At 32.7% G+C, this 22799-nt stretch overlaps 6 protein-coding genes and 1 long non-coding RNA gene across 8 annotated transcripts in view; 4 read left to right on the top strand and 3 right to left on the bottom strand.

Moving 5' to 3' along the window:
- The first annotated feature begins 3 nt into the window (after window positions 1–3).
- Window positions 4–1227, top strand: LOC127071108 (fas apoptotic inhibitory molecule 1). Its single transcript, XM_051010034.1, has 5 exons — window positions 4–141; window positions 301–530; window positions 627–752; window positions 826–875; window positions 1002–1227. Exons 1-5 carry the CDS (start codon window positions 122–124, stop codon window positions 1167–1169), a joined length of 594 nt encoding a protein of 197 aa, XP_050865991.1. The 5' UTR covers window positions 4–121; the 3' UTR covers window positions 1170–1227.
- Window positions 1228–2523: 1296 nt separating this feature from the next.
- Window positions 2524–4489, top strand: LOC127071109 (coiled-coil domain-containing protein 113-like). Its single transcript, XM_051010035.1, has 3 exons — window positions 2524–2982; window positions 3054–3253; window positions 3344–4489. The coding sequence occupies exons 1-3, from the start codon at window positions 2775–2777 to the stop codon at window positions 3446–3448; spliced, it is 513 nt and encodes a 170-aa protein (XP_050865992.1). The 5' UTR covers window positions 2524–2774; the 3' UTR covers window positions 3449–4489.
- Window positions 4490–4729: 240 nt separating this feature from the next.
- Window positions 4730–8996, top strand: LOC127071095 (angiotensin-converting enzyme-like). The gene is made up of 13 exons (XM_051009975.1): window positions 4730–5318; window positions 5559–5696; window positions 5881–6039; window positions 6120–6219; window positions 6310–6453; window positions 6557–6860; window positions 6975–7127; window positions 7223–7347; window positions 7430–7605; window positions 7699–7859; window positions 8308–8430; window positions 8575–8759; window positions 8838–8996. The coding sequence occupies exons 1-13, from the start codon at window positions 5244–5246 to the stop codon at window positions 8933–8935; spliced, it is 1941 nt and encodes a 646-aa protein (XP_050865932.1). The 5' UTR covers window positions 4730–5243; the 3' UTR covers window positions 8936–8996.
- A 328-nt stretch (window positions 8997–9324) lies between these two features.
- LOC127071106 (protein FAM210A) lies at window positions 9325–11063 on the top strand. 2 transcript variants are annotated; one of them, XM_051010027.1, is made up of 6 exons: window positions 9326–9753; window positions 9831–10116; window positions 10194–10339; window positions 10415–10494; window positions 10644–10662; window positions 10837–11063. In XM_051010027.1, the coding sequence occupies exons 1-6, from the start codon at window positions 9615–9617 to the stop codon at window positions 10881–10883; spliced, it is 717 nt and encodes a 238-aa protein (XP_050865984.1). In that variant the 5' UTR covers window positions 9326–9614; the 3' UTR covers window positions 10884–11063. The 2 variants fall into 2 exon arrangements, with proteins under 2 accessions (XP_050865982.1, XP_050865984.1); XM_051010025.1 differs by lacking the exon at window positions 10644–10662 and having other exon boundaries at window positions 9325–9753.
- A 17-nt stretch (window positions 11064–11080) lies between these two features.
- LOC127071094 (LIM domain-containing protein jub-like) lies at window positions 11081–18572 on the bottom strand. The gene is made up of 6 exons (XM_051009974.1): window positions 15777–18572; window positions 15170–15260; window positions 13099–13268; window positions 12956–13018; window positions 12683–12865; window positions 11081–12551 (listed from the first exon to the last, which is right to left on the bottom strand). Exons 1-6 carry the CDS (start codon window positions 17799–17801, stop codon window positions 12330–12332), a joined length of 2754 nt encoding a protein of 917 aa, XP_050865931.1. The 5' UTR covers window positions 17802–18572; the 3' UTR covers window positions 11081–12329.
- Window positions 18573–19481: 909 nt separating this feature from the next.
- LOC127071112 (uncharacterized) lies at window positions 19482–20367 on the bottom strand. Its single transcript, XM_051010037.1, has 3 exons — window positions 19954–20367; window positions 19730–19791; window positions 19482–19603 (listed from the first exon to the last, which is right to left on the bottom strand). Exons 1-3 carry the CDS (start codon window positions 20125–20127, stop codon window positions 19519–19521), a joined length of 321 nt encoding a protein of 106 aa, XP_050865994.1. The 5' UTR covers window positions 20128–20367; the 3' UTR covers window positions 19482–19518.
- A 606-nt stretch (window positions 20368–20973) lies between these two features.
- The window catches only part of LOC127071115 (uncharacterized), a 34322-nt gene continuing 32496 nt past the window's right edge, over window positions 20974–22799 (bottom strand). Inside the window, exon 3 of the long non-coding RNA XR_007784837.1 lies at window positions 20974–22333. This is a non-coding gene — a long non-coding RNA (uncharacterized LOC127071115). The remainder of the gene's footprint in view (window positions 22334–22799) is intronic.

Genomic DNA, 22799 nt, shown 5'->3' with positions numbered 1-22799 from the left:
AAAGAAGGTTCGGATTATCGATTTGACCGTTGACCATGGTTGTGATACGATCAATAATAAGGCTACTATGTGTGTCCGTGTATATTTGCAGGGACAAAGTGAATACAGGTGAGAAAGGAACATGGCGAACGCTCTACTTCGGTGAGTACGACGTAACAACAAATATAAATCATTATTTGTTAGAGAATTAATTGGAAACATTATTCAAATGATTATGATTTATCAAAGTTGCTGACATAAAACAATTATTGAAACAAAATCATGGTAAAATGATAATGGAATATATCTTCTACGTAATAGAAGTCTTCAAGCTTTAGAATCATCAAGTGGACCAACCGCAAGATGGACAGTACCATTGAACGATGGTAATCATGTGATAGAATTCGAGCATGGAACTGCTACGGGTCGACGAGTTGTCAAAATCGATGATGAAGTATTAGTGAATAGAGATTGGATGTTCCGTTTAGTCGGCGACGAATTATTTACATTTAACGGGACTAAATTCGTGATTAGGGTCGATCCAATACCAGGTTACAATGACTTTAAGATCGTATTTAAAAAATTAAAAAAAAAAAGAAGAAAGGAGAAGAGAATTTGCACACATATGATCGTATTTCAATTTACAGGTTTCAAGTATTCGTATACGTTATGGGTAAATGGGAAGAATTATAAAAATTTCATACAATCTCAATCGAAAATTTTGAAATCATGGCTAACGAAAATAGGAGAGAATGAATATAGAATTGTATTGGGTAATATGATTATTATAAAAATTCATTCTAATACGATGAATCGATAATCATTGATATAATTTTTATATGCCAGACAAACAAACGCAAAGCGTGTGGATTAATGGAGTGCAAGTAGATGTTGAAGTAATGTATTGTAAATAATATATTATCTATGAAATAATTAGTCAATGGACAAGTTTGCCATAACTATCATTAACTATTAAATTTAAAAATGTAATATACATATATTTTTTTTATGTTAAATTATAGAACGAATTTATGGATGGCGGAGCAGAAATGCTGTTTTCCATATCAGATTTATCAGCTGTGATTAGATCCTGTACTTCTGATAAGAAAGAAATTGGAATTGATTATATCTTATACATTGACGATATAGAAATAAATGACGAAAGTATTTCGTCATTCGACGAAACATAATTAACACGTAAACTGTCGTACATTATTAATAAAAATGAATTAAATGAAATAAATGAATTTTCTGTCGTATCTAATGTTCATTAAATCAATCCATCTAATTTCCTTTTTTTCTAATCCTATTGGAAACGTTTTCAATAAAAAAAAAGGAAAAAAAAACATGAAACGATCGAATAAATTCAATGATTCTAACCAATAAAAATAATTAAATTTATTCATTACCTAGTAAATTCTAAAATCTCGAAGAGAATCTTAATAAAAATATTAATGTACAATGAATTCCGACGTTAGCGTACAAATTAAAGACGAAGATGATATTAATTGGGACGGTATGTTATTTTATAATCTCTAAAAAATCTTAATAAAAGATTTGGATAAAACTTCAAAAACAATTCTAGAAATAACGGATGATAAATTACAAGATTTATTAGTTAATATGGTGCGAATGAAAATGATATTGGATTTGGAAAATGATTTTTTCTATAGATACCTCCAACGAAATGATCCAGAATCGTTAAAAAGTAAACAATACTCAGACATATTTTAATTTCATTCAATTAATTTTTTTGTTGGTATTGTATTATTGATCTCACGAAGAAAAGAGCGGATCGTCTTAATTCTCACAAATGCGAATTAAAATACAGGATGGGCCAAAAGTTTCTACAACGAAAAAGAATAAAAAAAAAAAAAAGAGAGAGAAAATATAACAGACAAACAGAAATAAAGAAAAGAAAAAAAGGATATACGATTGATATTTAAAATCGCTTAGGAATTTTTGGCCCATCATGTACTTTGCGCAGAGATAGATGCAGTGTCTGTTAGTGATACGTCGAAAATAAACTGCCCGAAAATCACGGGCCATGGAACATCGTCATCGCCGACTAGTAGTAATATTAGCGTACGTGATAGAGGTTCACCAAGTATCTGGAGTATGCAGTCTGGTATTCGACGTGGAATGTTAGATCCAATGTTGAGAAGACTGAGGTGGTATCGACCTCCATTCGTACGATAATGCTTTAACGATCAAAATCTCTATTCCCTTAATAATATATATATATAAAATTTTAGAATAACTATAGCACAACGAATGGAATTGATGCAAAACGAAATAATCGAATTTAAAAACAAATTGATGTTGCTCGAACGAACTGGGAAAAAGGAGAAAAACAAATTAAATGCAGAAATCGAAGGACTAGAAATATGTATTCGTGAGATCAAAGAAACGAAGGATCGATTTGAAAATGATATCATTATTGGCGGAGTCGATCGTATTACAGGCAAAATACCAGCCGAAACTGTTATCAAGTTAATTGATAATCATTTAATTCTTATCCTTATCACTTATTAGAGAATATTGTGGTAGAAAATCTTCTTTCTTTTCTTTTTTTTTTCTTTCTTCTGGAATTTGTCAATTTTTCTAAAGAAATATGATAAATCTTTTTTACAGGATAATTGTTTGTTAATGAGATTCTAACAATGAGTCAAGTGATAAGGATTGAGAAATAATATATAATAATAAATAATAAATAAGTGTAACACGATCGAAAAAATATAATAGAAAATCGTTTTTATTGATTTGAAAGGTTTATCAAAAATTCGCTAAAATCGATGGAAAAAACCATCGAGAGAATTAGATTGAAGAATACAGTCATCAAATCACAAATCATAAAAGCAAATAAACAATTGATTCAAAGAGAACAACTTGGTGAAGATCTTCGTCCTGTTGATTTCTACCAATTAAAAATACAACGTGATGAATACAGAAAAAGAATCAGACAGTGTGCAGTATATATTCTTCAAATAAAAAAAGTTATAGGTATTACAAATATAGAATAATTAATCATTAGCATAATTCAATAATTAATTTCTATAATCAATCAATTATAGGTCATTATAATACGGCACTGACAAAACATAAAAGGAAACTGGGACATCTTACGAATGAATTCAATTCGATTGTAACAGAAATTAATTCTAACAAACTTCAAGCGAAAGATTTAGAATTGAAATGTTTAATGAATAAGACAGAAATAAAATTTGCTGAAAAACAAGTGGAATTATTGAAGACATTGATGGATGATTACGAAGTATTACATATATATTTATTATACACATATGTATAATATTATAAATCATGTTTTCTCACGTTTATATTATCAATGTATTATATTTTTTAGGTGCCAACAATTTTAGATCTCGTCAAATTAAAAAAGGAGCTTCGTACTTTAGAAAAGACATTCACAAATTTGAAAAGATATGTAAATGTTGAAGAGATAATATAAATATTCGTGTAAATACTGAATAAATTTTAAAGAAAAAAACAAATAAGAAGAGATAAAAAAATTAAAAAAGAAAGAAGAAGAAGAAGAAAAGACAAAGAAAAGAAATAATGATCTATCTACACGTAAATAAAATTATTTCTATTTCAAGGCTAAAAATATTATTTTATGAAGATCAAAAGATACGGTAGCACAACGACAGTGTGAATAATAAGATATAATTAATGGTTTCATACAAAAGAAATATGATCGTTCTGATGTATCATAAAAAAAAAAAATTAAAAAAAGGACAAGAAGATATAAAAAAAAAAGATCCATTTGGTAATTACATAAACGGAACCAAGCAAAAGTTCATTAATCAATGCGACAAACGTATTACGAATTGTGACATAGAAAATGTCCTTGCACGTTCCTTTATAGGGGGAAAAAAAAAAACAGTATGAAGAACGTGATTAAGTTCTTAGAAAGAGAGAGAAAGAGAGTAATTATCTTACGGTTATGTCGTCACAGATTACGCCACTGGATAATTACGGAATTACGGTACGTCTTTGGAACGCGAAAGAAGCTCGACATTTATCAATTATACTTTCGATTGAAAGCAATCATAGAAATAAATAATCTAATCAAATGTAACATTTACTTCACAAAAAATTCATTACATCTTCCCCGATAATTAGAATAGAAAAAATATTTCTTCGAAATCATTTCCGTCTATCGTTAAACGAAAGACATTAGTAATAAACAAGTTTATGAGCAGAGAAGGAAATGAAAGATTAAAAGAAAATAAAAAAAAAGAACAGTAAAAAAACCCATAGAAAAAGAAATATGAATGTTTGAAGTTTCATAGAAATTCCGTTAGCGTTTCCACGCTTAGGTGAGCAGGAAGGGGACAATATCGTGATGTCCCCGTTGATAAAGGATGATTAAGGAAAAAAAAAGAAAAAAGAAAATAATACAAAGAAAATAATACAAAGAAAAATATAAGAAAAAACATATTTTTGTAACATCGAACAAAATATAATATATGCGAGGTAGAAAAAAAACACAAACACACATACACGGACACATACACGGACACACATATAGCTATTTTGAGAATGGAAGAAGGAAAAAGGTGAAGTTTAAAGGAGAGAAGTATAAAAGGATTTTGGCGTGTGCCATAATGCGTCTGGGTGGTTACGCTTCACGCTTCGATGATGCCTGTCCCTTCCTCTTTTCGCTTGCGGTCTATCCGTCCCGGAAAAGAGTATCTCTCGGTTCCACGATTCAGTTTTACCGCGACATAACACGAACCGGGTCGGTTCGTCCTCCGATCGTCCATTTGCTCAATTTAATCGAAGGAGAACGAAAAAAAAAAAATTCTTCTAAGACATCAAAGGCTAAATTTTCGATAGAACGCTTCAACGGGCATACGTGATAATACACATATCATATAAGTCAACAGAAAAAAAGGAAGAAAAAAAATCGAAAGAAAAAAAATGATCGAAAATTTCATTCCCCCGAGGGAAACTTATACGATATCCTTTTAAATCTGAGTGTTCTTTTTTTTCTTCTTTCTCTTTTTTCTTAAAAAAAAAAAAAGAAAAAAAAATAAATAAATAAAGAAAAAAAGGAAATAATTTCTTATCCATTATCACGAACAAAGTGAATTTTTGTTCTTTTTTTTCCTTTTGTTTCGTGTATGTGTGTGTGTGTGCGTGTTTTTTTTTATATATATGTATATAAATTTTATAAAAATACAATAACGTTCTTAAAGAAATAAAATCTGAGATGTTTGTTCTGATATAATTTCTCAATAATGATGACGAGAATCATTTTATCGATCATTTTATTTTCTCTTTGTTCTATCGAAATCCAAAGCAAATATGTCGAGGTAAGATAGAATAATCGAATTGAAACTGTACAAGTTCGATTAACGGTACTGCGTTGTTAGATGATACAGTTAGATTAAAAGGGTTAATGGATATGCTTGAAAACGTTTGAAAAATGTACATTGTTTCCTACGACCTCAATTACAATTGCTAATCGACTTTCTAATGGGACTTGTTCTCACGACCTTTTTTTAATCGAAAACCATTCATCGTATTTTCTGTTCTTTTTTTGTTTTTTTAAGGGACTTAATGTCGACTTGGGTGAAGCTTTACAATTTTTACGTGAATACGAAAGAGAAGCTTCGTCTATGTGTACCAGAGTGATGACTGCTCAATGGAATTTTGGTACTAATGTCACCGAATCGACCAAAAGAAAAATGGTAAAGAATATTTAAAAAAAAATATATATATAACTACTTAGCAATACATTTTTTTTTATTTTTTGTTATTGTTGATTTTACTTAACAGAGATTTACGATTTACTCTATTCTGGAAACTAATAAGAAAATATGCTGAAGGGTTTCAATAATAATTAATAATGATAATACGTATGAAAATTTTTAGTTGGACGAGCAAACGTTGAAATTAAAATTCGAAAGAGCATCCTGGCGAAAAGCAGTGAGTTTTGCTTGGAGTCGTATACCAGATCCTTTAGCAAGGAGAGAATTAAAAATGATTGTTATAAGAGGACGAAATGCTTTAACAGATGACAAATTTAACGAAGTAAAAAGTTCCTGATAATTGATTATTTAAAAAACAAAAAACAAGAAAATAATAATAACTGACGAAATTGTTCTTCGTAGATACATCAGCTGATCGTTGAAATGAAAGATATTTACAGTAGAACGAGATTGTGTCCTTACAGAAATATGGGATCGAATTGTAATCTAAGTATAGATCATGGTAAGTACTTATTTGTAAGTACACTCAAACTCTATCATAAACTTCCCGTGCAATTATACTTTAATATATGGTTACTTTCTTTTTATTTAGATATTAGCAAAATTATGACACAATCTAAGGATTATGATGAACTTCTCTATTACTGGCATGCTTGGCACGAAGCTATAGGGCCACCGCTGAAAAATAATTTTATGAGATATGTACAATTAAGTAATCAAGCATCCAGACTCAATGGTAAAATGAAACAAACCAAAACAAAACAAAAATTCTAAAGAGAAAAACAAACATTTATATGTGCGCGTGTGCGCGTATAAAAATATATTTGCTTCTTTTTAAGGATTTGCCGATACCGGAGATCAAATGAGAGAATTTTTCGAAGACGAACACTTGGAACAAAACATGGCAGAAGTGATATATGCAATAATGCCATTATATAAAAATCTTTTTACATATGTGAGAAGAAAATTATTTGAAAGATACGGCGATAGAATTAGAAAGGATGGGCCATTACCGGCACATATTTTGGGTAACATGTGGTCACAAAATTGGGAGGGGATTTATGATTTAGTTCAACCCTTTCCAGCGTCTACCAAACTCGATGTTACACTGGATATGATGATACAAGGTTATACACCGTTGAGGTATTCATCATTTTGATTTCTTTTTTTGTTTAAACAGTACACCACGACATGATCCAAATTTTTCTTTTTCTTTTTATTCTTCACTTTTTTTCTGACGGGGAAACTTGCATAAAGAATGTTTCAAATTGCCGAAGAATTTTTTACTTCTCTTGGAATGAAACCAATGCCACCAGAATTTTGGAGATTTTCAATGTTCGAGAAACCGATCGATCGTGAAGTTATGTGCACAGCCGGTGCATGGGATTTTTGTAATACCATCGATTACAGGTCGATTTCCTAATCATTAAAAGAAAAAAAAAAAGAGAGAAAAAAAAAATAAAAATCTAAACGTCATCACATTTAAAAAACTAATATAATTTTAGAATAAAACAATGTACCAAAGTAACGATGGACGACTTATTATCGACTCATCACGAAATGGCACACCTGCAATATTACTTGCAATACAAAGATCAGCCAATAATATTTCGAAAAGAAGCTATTCCTGGTAAAACATGTATAATATTTTAGAAGAAAACAAAATACAATTTCCTGTAACAAATCATTAATAATAAATTTGATCTATGCAGGTTTTCACGAAGCAGTGAGCGATGCAATAGTACTATCAGTAATGACACCTCAACATTTACACAAAATTGGTTTACATAACAATTCAACGGATGGTTACGAGAGTAATATTAATTTCCTAATGCTTATGGCACTTCGCAAATTAGCTTATATTCCCTTCGCGTATATAATCGATCAAGTAAATATAATTTCTTTTAAATATATCTGTTAAAAAAAAGAAAAAAAAAATTGTAACACGATATCGTGTACCATATCTTTTTTCTTTTTTAAGTGGAGATGGCGTGTTTTTAACGAAGGAGTCGAAGATATGACTACAAGATGGTGGGAATTAAGATTGCAATACCAAGGCATAGTTCCACCAGTTGTAAGAACCGAAAGAGATTTTGATCCAGCAGCAAAGTATCATATCTTGGCTGACATACCTTATGCACAGTACGCATTCTTCGTATATTACAATATAAAGGATGAGCCCAAAAGTACCTATGTGATCTAAAAAAAAAAAAAATCAAAATTTATTACTCGTTTCAACAATTACGAGCCTGGGAACTCGTTTAAAATTCGTACGAAAAAAAATAGCCTGTAAAAAATTATTCTCCATAAAAATGAATAATCGATATCCAGTAAAAATTATCTACCAAAACTTTTTCTCATGTATTAATACATTGTTGATAGACCATAATAAAATATAATAATATTTGCATATATTCGTTCAACTTTTTATGTCATTATTAAAGTAAAAAATTCTTTAAATATCGTTATCGTTAACAATACTATCAGCAATGTATATTAAAATTTATAAGACCTTAATGTATTTTTAAATACGTATTTCTTTGATATCTAATCATTCTTATCTACAACCGATTGAATAAAAAAATTGCAGATATTTCGTGGGTACGATTTTACAATTTCAATTGTTCCAATCGCTATGCGAAATTTCTGGACACACGGCTGAACTACATACTTGTGATCTATATAGATCACGTGATGCTGGAAGATTATTATCGTATGTTACGTTTATCAATTTTTTTTCTTTTTTCTTTTCTTTTCTTGAATAATTAATTTCTATTAATTTTTCAAAATTAGAAAATATGCATGTCGATATATATATATCAACATGCAATTATATATATACCTTTATACTTTTTAGCGACGTGTTATCAATCGGTGCTTCGAGACATTGGCACGATGTTGTGAGACAAATGACCAGGGGCAAATCCAACAGATTAGATGCCGATGCGATAATGAAATATTTTCAACCATTGTACGAATGGCTAAAGCGACAAAACGAGATGGAACCTGTAATAGGTTGGATCACAATTCAAGAAGATACAGGTTTGAAATTAAATACAAATTTTTTACAATGATTTAGTATAAAAAAGAAAGAATTAACCTGATAAATTTTTCTTACAGCATTGTTCGCACATTGGCATCAGAATCGAGCTAATAATTTTACAACTATCTCCATATTTTTTATCCTCGTTGTAGCCTCGAATATATTCTTCTTCTGAACGATCAAAGTTCAAGGACTGTAATAAAATAAAAAAAACATTTATGTATATAACAATAAAAAAGAAAAAGAAAAGAAAAAAAAATAAAGTTATATGTTGAATTTACATCTTATGTTAATTATTATCCATCTAATGTAAATATAAATCTAATATAAAATAAAAAGAAATACATAAAAAACATGTATTAATTAATTATACTCTACTCGATTTTTTTAATTAATTTAAATAAAATATAAATTATTTAAACATGGATATGAATATATATGCGTGCGCCTTCGCATTCTACAAAGTCTAACATTAAGAAAAATTGGCGGGAAATATTTTTTTAAAGTTTGAAATTCGAATTTTCTCCACTAGCTGGAAGCACAGTCGCCTTTATATCCTATTAGGTATCAGATCGATAAGAGAAAATGTATGTATATAATATTGTGAGAATGTGATATTTCGGATGTAAGATTTTAACTTATTTAAATATAAAATATATACATATATTTATATATTTAAAACATATATATATATATATAGCCTCGAGGGTCAAGTTAAAATAAATAAGTCACGATACAACATCGCTGTGTATTTCGCAACATGTTCTAAAAATTGTTTTCAAATTCTTATGTGCTAAGGAGACCATACAAATCTTTCTCTGTTTGGTTAGAAATTAAACCGGTCTATTTTGAAAATGGAAGCTATACTTAATCGTAGTTTACGGTTAACTTCGACTTTAGGATCTAATCCATCCTTTTTAACTAACAACGCTTTTTTATCTGCACGTTGTTTATGCTGTACCAATCCAAAATTTTTGATGCTTAAAAACAATGGTGGGTTAAAATGAGATTAATATTTAACATTATTATAACTCTTTCTGTATACGATATCAAGCATCTTTCACTTTCAGAAAACAATGCTCGTTACAGGACTGCCTTACGTAGTTACTTTTTGTTTTCACATAACAACTTTGTATGTCAGAAAACGTTTAAAGTTAATAAACATGACATTACGTTGGCATATTCCAATAATCCTCAAAAGCAATGTAACGAAGATAATATACCCTTACCAGATAAAAAATTATCTATATTTAAAAGGATGAAACAATTAACCAAAGACTATTGGTATATATTAGTGCCTGTACACATAGCGACTTCTATGGTCTGGGTGGCAATATTTTATGTGGCAGTTAAAAAGTATGTAATGATCTAATTTAGATTTAGGTAAGTTAAAATATTTTCTTTGTAGATATGTCATTAATCATTTCTTACAGTGGCGTAGATATAGTGACTATGATGGAACATTTGAATTTAAGCGAAAAATATTTGAACATATTACGTAGCTCTGGCGCTGGCAACTGGGCTATAATATATGCTCTTTATAAAATATTTACTCCTGCTAGATATGCAGTGACTATAGGTAATATTAATTAAATCAATACTGTATATTATTGCAAGTACTTGTAACTTCATTCAATTTTTCTCTTTTTCTTAGGAGGAACTACTATGTCTATCAGATATCTTAATAGATTAGGATATCTCAAAGCATCATCTTTCAAAAAAGCTGCTACGAACGTAAGTAATAAATTAAAAGAGTATCGTTCCTCTAAACAAAAACTAGAAAAATAAAATTTCCTCAAAAAATGATCAATGATTGTAATTATATATTCCTACATGAAATATTGTGTTGTCTCTCTTTTCACACGCATACATACTTGTTGCAGTCTGCGGACGAAACTTTACGTAGGTTTAAAATATATTTTAATAATTAGAAATCTAATAAAAATCTGCATCATCTTATGTATCCAGTAGTACTTGGAATATTTTTTATATCAAATGTATATGTATAATAGAAAAAAAAGAACAAAAAATAATAATTTCGAAATGATTTTAAAAGTTCTAATTATTGTGTTGTAGGCAGAACAGTCGGGAAAATGTACGGCAAAGCACAAACCCGAATTTAAAACTGAAAGACAAACAGAGCCACCAAAAACATAATGTTATTATACAAAACGTGTACTTAAATGCACATATTAGAAATTTTTTATGTTTCGAAATCTCTATACGTGAATATTATTAATGTATATTATTTCTTGTAGATGTGTATCATTAATAATGTTATAATAAAATCTCGGATAAAGACATGTCGGGTACGTATCTATTATTTCTGTCAGATTCGCCTTTATTAAACACGGTCGTTATCATACATACCGTCTCGTACATATGTATATTTAAATAAGAGAGATTGTACTTTTATCTACAGTACTCATTACTTAATAACTATTGTAAATATGTAAATGATTATATTAGCAAATCTTGATAAAAATCAATCGTTTGTTTTTTTTTGCTTTCTTTTTTGGCAGCTTAAAAATTGTGCGCTTAAATTCTAATATAATAAAGCACGAACTACATCGTGTGCATGTGTGTGTATATATATATATATATATATATATATATATATACACACTTATATAAATGCTCTATTAAATTTATTCCACTTGTTTGATTGTAGTTGACAAAAACAAATCTAACATTTTACGAGAACAACGTTTACGATTATATTTCATATTGTCATATTATTCGTTTTATATTATCAGCATCGACTGAAAGAGCGCACAAATCCTTGATAAATATTAATTAACATACGAAAGGACTTAACGACTCCTACGTCCATTAAAATTGCATATAAATATTATAATTAACACGAAGGAATTTCCATTTCAGCTGGGACGTTGAACCGTCTTGTGTGTATGTGTATGTGTGTGTTCATCCATTACGTTTTTCGTAACAATACGCATTACATTATAACAATAATAATAATAATAACTATAATAATTATTAACAACGAGACACGTGTACTATTATATACACCAAGTAAAAGGAATAAAATGTTCGCCACTTAACAAATCGATATTATGCTATTATATCACAGTTGCCTGCGCAACTTGCTCATCCTAATGAGACCACTGCATTCGAAGAGTACCGTAAAAAAAAAATATATATATATTACATATCTCGTTAATAGACATACCTGGAAATCGATTGATTTTCAATAAAAAATTAGCACTTCAGTTGTATCGTGACAAAAAATTGTTTAAAAAATGGAGGAAAAAGTTATTATATGATCCCAAGAGGCAGTGTATAGATTTATATGGAGCAGTCTTACCTTTTTTTTCTTTCTATTTTTTTTTTCGTCTTTTCTTTTCTTTTTTTTTTTCTTTCAGGCAATTCAAGAGAAATTTTATTGGATTGACGTGATCGAAGCACAAGTTCGCACAGTTAATCATTATAGGATGGCTTTTATGTGCGCAAATCAATTGAAATGAAACATTTCTAATAGAAGCGAAGCGCGCACGCATACACATTAATATATTTGTATATATATATATATATATATACTTTTTCTTTTTTTATCCCATGAATTGATAGCTGGCAGATACCGGCTGTGGTGCTCTTGGTTGTGTATGAGATATGCGTTGGATGTGACAGGCGCGACACATGAGCCTACCATCGAGTGGGTAGCACCTTTTATCGGGTTCGTCTGTTAACTGCATGCCGCAATCCTCGCAAACATAGCAATCCACGTGAAAGTCTTTGTCCATGGAAACAACTCTAACTGTTTCTTCGGTACCCTAAAAAAGAGAAAAAAGAGAAAAAAAAAAGAAGAAAAAAGAAGACAATTTTTGATCGTAATAGAGGATCTCAAAAAAGAGAGAAAAAAAAGAAAGAAAAAATCGATCGTTCTAAGAAAATATAATTTTACCTCGACCGGAGTAATCCCTTTACCGCAAGATGCACATTTAGGTGCAAACATTCTATGATAATCGTTAACACAATAGATCTTATTATCTACGTCTACCGTAAAAGGAACACCATCGAGACACTCGTTGCATACGCAACATCTGAAGCACCCTGGGTGATAGGATTTACCCATAGCTTGTAAGATCTATAAAGGAAGGAAATTTAATAATATAGATCATGTGATATACTATCATATAAATTTCGATCGATCGTAATAAAGATCGAATATATATACCATTTCCATAATAAGATGACCACAAATAGCACATTTCTCGGCTGTCTGTTGGAAGCCAGAGTACTGCAAAGAGAAAATGATTTTAACACGATCAATATTATTAACGGGATTATATCATGCTAGACGAGAGATCATTATCTTACCAAATAATCCTCCTCGCAATAAACCCTTCCATGAACGTTATAAAAAGCTTTGCCACGTAAAGCTCTTCCGCAGGAACAACATATAAAACAATTCGTATGATAAAGATTACCCATAGCCTGACAAGCTTGTCCAGCACCAGTTACTTTTTCACCGCACGTGTGACAAATACCTGTGGAAACATTTTAAATGACGTTAGTCGTGTCTTATCTACGAGGGAAGCAAGTATATATATATATGCATATGTATATATATGTATAATAATAACAATACCAAGTACTTTTGACCCCATAGATGAGATAAGACCAATCTTTTAAAAAAAGAAAAAAAAATATATATATATAAGAAGGAAAAAAAATTGAAAGTTCATCTCTTAAGTTCACGTAAGATATATCTATCACAGAAAGGAATATTTTTAATAACAAAATATTATCTTTGAAAATCCAAATAGAAATACCATCTTGAAAAAAAACTTATTATATCTCGAGACTTTGGATTAAACGGTAACGGCAGTAGGAGGAGCAACACAGTAGCTACGAAGAAAGGAAAGTTTAAAAATACACATTCGAGCTGTGCGCGATCACAATGCGTAAGGTCCAGCAGCTTGTTCACTGTCAAGATCGCGTTGGAAGACAAACTTACAACTGTCGATGGGTAAAACTGTTCCTGACATTCCTTAACAAAAGAAAACTCTCTCTCTCTCTCTCTCTTTATATCTTTAGTACGTCAAATTTTCGATTCCACGACTTCGTGTCGCTAGATAGCTAACTAGCTAGTTAAAGCTAACTGAGCAAGACCTAGCACAACTAGAATCTACCAACGAGTCGGACTGGTCTATCTATAACGAGATTAGTTACCGCACCGAGCGACCTGGCGGCCGCCGATACGATACAGCACGTTGCACGAATAATAGAACTCAAACGCGGCACAAAAGCGAGCCGAGTTAATAATGTTAGGTAGGAGGACAGACATGGTGACAAAACGATCGGGCGTGTTTCTTCTCTTCGACCTGTCTTCTTCTTTAACATCGTCGTGTCGTTGTCATCTTCTCTCTTTTTCTCTACATTCAAAGAATGAACAGCAATGAGCATGCTGCTGAACAATCATACAATATACACATATATATTACATTCATATAGTACATACATACATTTCATACATACATACATCATAACATACAAATATGTGTGTATATATATATATATATATGTATGTGTAGAATGCATATCTTTTCTTAGGCTTGGCAATCGTAAAGCCTTTTTCACGTAGGTGGAAACCCATGGCTTTCGAGAGAATGTCAACGAAACGTCGTGTTAAAAAGTATCGCGGGCATGTTGGAACGCAGCTCGATTTTCAGGAACCGGTCCACACGGGTGCTGGCAGCGTGGGAATCGGCACGTTCGATAACCCTCTTACCCCCGCCCCACCCCCTAACTCTCTCCCTCCTCCCTTCTGTTCGCCTGCCTGCTTGCCTGCCTACTTGCTTGCTTGCATCGCTTTCCTCCTCCGTCCTCTTTACTCCCCCGTTCTTCTTTCTGCAAAAATATAAGAAAAGAGAGTAGGCTCAATGGAGCCGTTTTTTCTTATTCGTGTGAGAATTATTTGTCCGATGAATTTTTTCTAAAAAAAGAAATTCGAATGAGTATAATCTATAAGAGAGAGAGACAGAGAGAGAAATATATATATACACATAAATTGGAGAGGGAGTAATAGATAGAGTCGTCCTCGTTGGCATTCCTAAACGATTGACTTTGCATAATAGCTAACAGCGAGCATTGATAACGAGAAAATGGGCTTGATTTTGCGTCACCGGTTGATAACCAACATGCTTACTTGCTGATAACACGTATAAGTTTTATTTTTTCCTAGCGATAGAAAGAGAGAAAGAAACGAACGAGTGTTCTGGAATATTCCTTTTTTCTTCTTCTTTTTTTCAGTTTTTTTTTCCTTTCTGTCTTTTTTATTTGTATTTTGTATTTTGTATTTTTTATTTATTTATTTTTTTTATTTATTTATTTTTTTTCTTTTTTTTCTTTTTTTCTTTCTTTTTTTTTTTTTTTTAATTTAAATTACCGAAATATTCTCCTTCCTCTTCTTGCTTCTCCATCTCCTCCTCGAGTTGTCTCGTTAATTCTTCTATCTTCCTTTCCGCTTCCGTTGGACCCTGTATAAAATTGATATTCATTTATAATGAAATTCTCATAAATTTGTGTAACTTTGCACTTTGGTGCTAAAAGAACGTACGTATTATAAGAGGCAATGTTTGACCTCTGATTCATCGCGAGTTTCGAAGAAAGAATTCTTTGAAATGACGCGATGCATCGGGAATCAAACATTCCCTTGTTGTTTGCCTGATGACATATACCAATTCTTTTTCTCTTTTTTATTTTTCCTGCCTTTTAGAATTTTTATATATTATAATACGTGCATATATATTATTCGAATTAGGAAATTTTGGCAATATGCCAGAGAAATCGGACGTATACTGAGATATAAAGTAAAGTGGGACAAGAATTTGTATCTTTGACCTACATAGCTCGATATTCAAATTAAATTTATCTTACCAATTAAATTTTATGTTACTCAGAATTCAGAGAGATAGAAGTTGTGCTTTCTTTTTCTTTTCTTTCTTCTTTTCCTTTTTAAATATATTTATAAAAAGTTGCTAAACTTTTCTTACCGATGGTCTAGGTGGAATGATATTGTATGGCAACAATCCTTTGCCAGGAGTAGGCTTTATAGGTGGACTAACCAACTTTCTTTCTTCAGGTTCTGGTTCTGAGGATCTTTGTAATACAGGTACACCAGCATTCAGAAATACAGGACCAGCAATGCCACTGGTAACACCCGGTGGTAGGCTTGTAATTCTAGGTACATTAACAGTTGAATCAGAATCATTGGTTAAAGTCACGGTACTGGTCACTGGTGTTTGCACTTGCACACGTACAGGACTTCCCACTGCATTGGTGGAAGGAGGTGAAATGTGTCTAGGAGAATTTGTTACATTTTGTAAGCCAATATCACTTGGAATTTGACTATGAGTTGGACTTGCTTTTGGAGAATTACGGATACTATTACTATTTGGTGTAATAACTCTACCAGGATCAGAACGGCTTGGTGAATATAAAGGTGAACTCCTCGGACCAGACGATTCGGATACATCCTGCGTATAATTCCTCTCATTTTGGAGAGAACCCAAACGTAATTGTTCTGCAGAACGATTGGAAGAATAAATTGGTGAATTCCTAGCAGAAAAATCTGATCTATTTTCTTGTTGATGATAGTTCCTATCGTTGGGTGGCATTGTACGACTGGGAGAATAACATGGAGAATTTCTGCAAGATGGTTGTTCCGAACGACTACCGTATACAGGAGAATTTCTAGCTTGGGTTTCTGTAGTATAATTTGTATTCATGCTTCTTGTAGATGGCTCCACAAATTGCTTATATACTTGTGAATCCTGACGAAATTGTGTCTGTTGCATGTCATTTTGGTGGGACGTACGATATGCCTGCTGTCCAGCTACAGTATTATCAAGAGAACTGCGATAATGATGAGGCTCTGGTGGCAAACGTATTGGAGGTGATTCGCTGTGATAAGGTAGTCCTGATCTAGAAGATTGTTGTTGCTGTTGCTGTTGTTGCTGCTGCTGCTGCTGTTGTTGTTGTTGTTGTTGTTGTTGTTGTTGCTGCTGTTGATCATAGCTAAAATTCCTAGTTGGAGTATGTAGTTCAGATGGGGGTACATAAGCACTTCTGCCAGACTGATGATCAGCATTGGAAGATGATCCTTGTAGATATCTGGAAGGACAATCAACAGCTGTACGTTGTAAACATGACCCATCATAACTCTGACCCCTAGAATTCATTCCTCTTTGTTGCGTATAAGACAGACTTTGAGGTATACCACGTTGCGCTTGTCCTTGTCCAACTTTTCCAGTCATAATGACGTAATCACCTCCATTGATATTCGCAGGATGATAATAATTAGATGGAACTTGAGGTCCAGGCTTATTTTGTGCATTATCAGTATAATGAACTTCCTGAATATTTTCATAAACAGGAGGAGCTTCGTAAGGAGGCAGTTCCTTAGCAGGTGAAGCAGTTTGATAACGACTTCCAGTGGGAACCTGAGGCTGAGCCTTTCTAAAATTAGCTTCGTAAGATTCTCCAGCAAGAGAACCTCTAGGACTATCTCTAGGACTTTTTCTAGATTCAACGGGGTGATAATAAGGAGGTAATGGTTGACTCTGCTGCGGATAATAGTCTATATTCTCGTATACAGGTGCCTGTTGATTGTTAACACGTCCTTGACTTTGTTGATGTTGTTGTTGCTGTTGCTGTTGCTGCTGTTGTTGTTGTTGCTGCTGCTGTTGAGCACTAATTTGTTCAACAGGCTTGGGAGTAGCAAACCTCGAAGCAGCTATAATATTCTCACGTTCGTAAAGCTTATAATCAGCAGAAATAGTTTGTCTAGAATTGTCAGAAGAGTTACCCTCGATGAAGCTTTCGATAGCACCTACGGGTCTACCAGGTGTCCTAACATCGTTCCTAGCAGTGACGTTTCTCGTAACAGGCACTTGGGCCTCGGGTTTTGAACCCGAGAGCCTAGCGGTACCGGAGGTACCAACAACGTCCGAGCTATCATCTCCTAACTGCAGATAACCTAACTTTTGCACGTACGAAGCGTCGGCTGAGTTACACATTGGCAATGAATAAACCACGATAACGAATCGACGACGGATAACACGAGAAAAAATTCTAATCACTTTTGAAGGAAGAAAAAGAAACGGAACTTAAAAAAAAGAAAGTTTAAAGCACAAATTTAAATTCTTATCTCGACAAAGGAAAACTTTAACGAACGTCTCATCGCGATGAAACACAAAGCCGATCTTCTTCGTCCATCCGATTGTCAAATCGAGTTCGATGCTCTATGTGTCGCTCTCTCTCTCTTTCTCTCTCTCTCTCTCTCTCTTTCTTTCTTTCACACACTCACACACGTACGAACTCACACACCTACCCCTTTCTTCTCACTCTGTCTCTCTCTCTCTCTCTCTCTTACTTTTCTCTTCTTCTCTGACGACGCATACGAGTTATATTTGTAAATTACACCAAACCAGGATATACCAAAGTCTACGAATAAGAGAGTAGGAGGAAGGACACGCAATGACGCACTCAGAAACGACGCTTTTTACCTCGCGATCTTGGGATACGCCCCGCGATGAAGGCGCCTCGAGCATACGCGCGTCGTTCCTTCGTTCTCTCTCTCTCTCTCTCTCTCTCTTTATCTTTCTCTGTCTCTATCTTTCTATATCGTTCTCTTTCTCTGTCACACGAAGTCGTCAGGTCGATTCCCGTACGTTGTTGAGCTCTGAATCTTCTTTCTCTCTCTTTCTCTCTTTCTCCACCGTCCGAAAATCACCACCTGCGGAAATTACATGTATATTAGTTTAATGCGTACGTGTGTGTATACGTACAGAAGAGTAGTTGTTCATTGGTCGAATCACTGATTAGTTCGATAAATGGCCATACGAGGGTGCCACTGTCGCGGTAGTCGACAGTGCCATCTAGTTGACGATTATGCAAGGTCATACTAGTCACGTGATATATTGAATTAAATGCGCTAACTTTCGAATGACTTTCAGAGAATATAAACTTATCGAAATCGAATTATACTGATATTAATCAATCATCGAATTGATCTAACGAGATAAATAGAAAGTTTCGAAACTCTATCGAACGTTCTTGTCGAGTTTCTCATTTATTTTAATTTATTATTTTATATTGAAGATGTTTTTTCTTTTATTTTTTAGTGAAAAGATTCGTACGAAAAGTTTTCTCATAAAAGCGATATAAGTTTTTATGAAAGAAAATTTATCATAATATAGAGATCGAACTACGATAAATATTATGATCGAGTAGCACCAGTTGTACACACAACTCGTATTACAAACATAGAATTACACACGATTTCTTTACCATCTAATCTACCTACGCGCGAAAGGAACGTAATTCACGTAGGCGCGCACGTTGAACGAGTGGTTAAGAACCAGAGACATCGAAAAGTTTATATTTTCGAAAGGTGAGAAAAAAAGGTTCGATCTCCACCTACATACATACGTAATATGAAGTAGCACCCACCTTTTGCTGGAACACCTGCGCGTGATCGTACCTTTTGCGGTTAAAGCAATACGCGTGTTACTCAGTTGGATAGATCTTGATAAATCGCGCATGCGCCGTTTGTATTATTTTCTAATCGATGAAGTTTTCGGTGAATACTTCAAATACGGTAAAATGATTCGACAATGATGAAATTGTTAAATTATATGAATCATGCTTATCTAATCACATGATCTCTATAATATTAATATCATGTTTTATAGTGGTCTCGATCTCGGTATGAGATCACTGGGCCACAATGATCTATATAATACTAACAAATCTTTCTTTATCCAACGTGTCTAGATCTTCCACTTTCGCGTGGATTAGAATAATTGCGAATTGCCAGCTAAAAAAAAAGAGAAACGAAAAAAATAGTTTATCATAAAATTCATTCGATCAACATATAATAATCGCATGATCTACAATATTATTATTGTATTCTATAATACTCTAGATCTGCAAGATCACTGACCGCAATGATCTACAATATAAAGGAATCCTCTTCTTCCATTTTTTTCCTAGAACATACTCAAACTGAAAATAAATAAAAATGACACCATAATTAATTACTAAAAGATGTTTTCGTAATAAACGACAGTTGACGTCATAAATATCGCATACATATTTACATACATACATACATATATATACATATATATATGTGTATATAAAAAAAACTGTATCGCATGAACTCACGTGAACAGAGCGAGCTCGCATGTTTCTCGAGGACGGAAGTGCAGTGACCAATGCGCGTTGTGTCGTTCCAAGTGTGCATCGAGAGTGACATCGAGTTCTCGTGTAGGTGCCATGTCGATACGAGGAATAAACAACAAGTTCGCATCGTACGGTTCTGAACACCCACCATACCATACAAACACAAAGATCTTCATCCTTCTATATTGGTGCTCATACACATATACGTATACATACATGTTACTTGTTACATAGAAGCACGCGTTCATGCTGTAACGTAAAACGTATAAGAGAGTTGTGAAGGCAAGGAGAGCACACAGGAAACGTTGCCTCTATGCACAACGCATAGTTCAGAATCTACGGGAATAGAATCGTACCCGTGCATTTCCACGCTACTCTTACATACATACGCGCGCACACACACACACACGTGTATATATATATATATATATATATATATATATATATATATATGTACATGCGAAGATACTAGTTTATCGTCCATGTAATTAGTCGAGAATCCATACGAGTGTCTCGTCTACGTGAACGCACGTTTAAATGATAATAATGTACACGAATGTAGTTGGAGAATTTGTACGAGTACCATGTGTCTACGTATAAGTTTATATCTGTGTGTAGATTTAAATGATAATACTGTATAGACATAGGTATAGATAAGTATTGGTGTTCGATGCATATGCATATGAGATATACGCCGGTCTGGCTGTTGGTTGCTTTATCCCTTCCGAGAGAATGGTTCTAAGCGCAGTAATTTTATATTTTTATTTGTTTAGATAAAAAACGATCTTTCTTCAATATTATTTCATTACTTATATATGTAAATATATATATATATATAATTTTTTTTTTTGAGATTTATTTCCTCAAAATTGTTTGTTGAATTAAAGAACCTTCTTACCTTTCTTTTTTTTTTTTCATACGACATGCTTCTAAAGGAAAACATATTTTTCATAGATCGAAAGGGAAGGTAACGATAAAACTAATATATAATTCTCGATTTACTTAAGACTTTGCATTCCAACGTTTCAACTTCCTTTATTACCACCGAATTAAATTCCTACACCTTTTGACGGTGTCGACAACTTCGACTACGCCTCGAGCAACGGAAGTTCTGCTTGCTTTGGCGTTCCGAAGTTTGACGTGTGTGTGTTTGTGCGTTTGTATTCGTCAACGTACACGTGTCTACGTACTTACAAACGACACGTCGAGTCGCATGTACTTATATAGTAGATATGCCGTTTCTTGGTCGTTACCTTGTCAAGAATTCAAACGGAAGCAAGAATCTCCCTGAAAAGAAGGTATCTTTGAAAGAAAGAGAGAAAAAAAGAAAGAGAGAGAGAGAGAGAGAGAAAGAGAAAAAGACACATACAATCCACATTTCGTATATCTCATTCGAGATAAAACGAATCTCGATCGGATTTATTGATCCTTTTTTATCTTCTTACCGTTTAAATGAAATCATTTAGTTCTCTTAATAAAAAATATACTTTACATATCGTAACAACGAAAAATTATACTTACAGGCAGACATTAGAGATATCTGTTAAGATTAAGATCTGTCAAATGATCAAAATAAACACACTTAACTTTTAACGGATACATAGTACCTCTACATGTATCTATATGTATCAATACTTCTTTAACATTACCTGGTCTATAACATTAATCATCATTATAAGACACAATTGTGCGTCATCTTACGAGGGAAGTGATTTATCATTAAATCTTTTAACGTATACGGAAGACAGGTGTACAGTTAGGTACACCTAAATAAAAAACTAAGAAAATCCTTTCTTTTCTTTTCCTTTCTTTTTTTTGAACACATGCTCGATGAAATAAATATGAATTAGCCATACAATTTTAAAAAGTAGTAATAATAATAAGAAGAAGAAGAGGAAAAAGAAGAAGAAAAAGAAGAGATCTAATAATAAAAATAAAAAACGAATCTTCGTTGGCAAATAGACGAACGTTTGTAGCTTGTTCTTGAATTGAAGAAATGACCTAATAAGATTTAGATGGAAAGAAAAAAAAAAAGAAAGAAAAAATTTATCTCCATTGGTAATAAATAAATGAACACTTTTTCAGCTTGTTTCTGAGCACAGGTTACCCTACCTACTCGAAGAAATAATCTCCGAGACTATATCCACCATCCATGCCGGAGGTGCCGCGGTTCCCATCCATCCTGGGAGAGACAATAGGTCTCTTCTGACAAAGAGAGGAGACCACTCGCTCTCTCATTCTCTCTTTCGTTCGTTCGTTCGTTCGTTCGTTCGCTCACTCGTTCGCTTTCCTTTCTCAGAGAGCCGGGAGCTCGGAACGACGACCGCAGGGGCTCGTTTAAGCTTTCAATGGATATACGATTCTGAAAGCAACAAGAGAGATGAAAATAAAAAAATAAAAAAATCACTTGTAATCCAACTATACCAGACGAGAAATCTTCTCGACTTTTTATCCATATCTATTATAGTAATCAATTATATAGATATTATGTATCTATAATATATTAAAGATTCTTTTTTCGATGATTGTTCAAGATCGTAAATTATTTTCACACGGAATTATTTATTTTCTAAAAATTCATTAGAATCGAATAGAAAACAAATTTTTAAAGTTAAATGAATATGATTTTTTTATTAGGCAAAGAAAGTTGATACAATAATTGCCTGCAATTAATTATCCAGGTAGTTATATATCGACAATTATGTTTCGATTATTGTCAAAGATAGTAGATTATTGTTATGTGATTATTAGTACGGGATTAAATCGAAAAATAAAAAAAAATAGAAGAAAAGTGGACGAAAATTGATATAATAATCGATTATTCGCTA

This window comes from Vespula vulgaris, chromosome 20 (genome assembly GCF_905475345.1).
Source record: "Vespula vulgaris chromosome 20, iyVesVulg1.1, whole genome shotgun sequence".
Classification (NCBI taxonomy): domain Eukaryota; kingdom Metazoa; phylum Arthropoda; class Insecta; order Hymenoptera; family Vespidae; genus Vespula; species Vespula vulgaris.
Note: the sequence above shows the minus strand (reverse complement) of the source record. Positions and strands in the feature narration are given on the sequence as shown.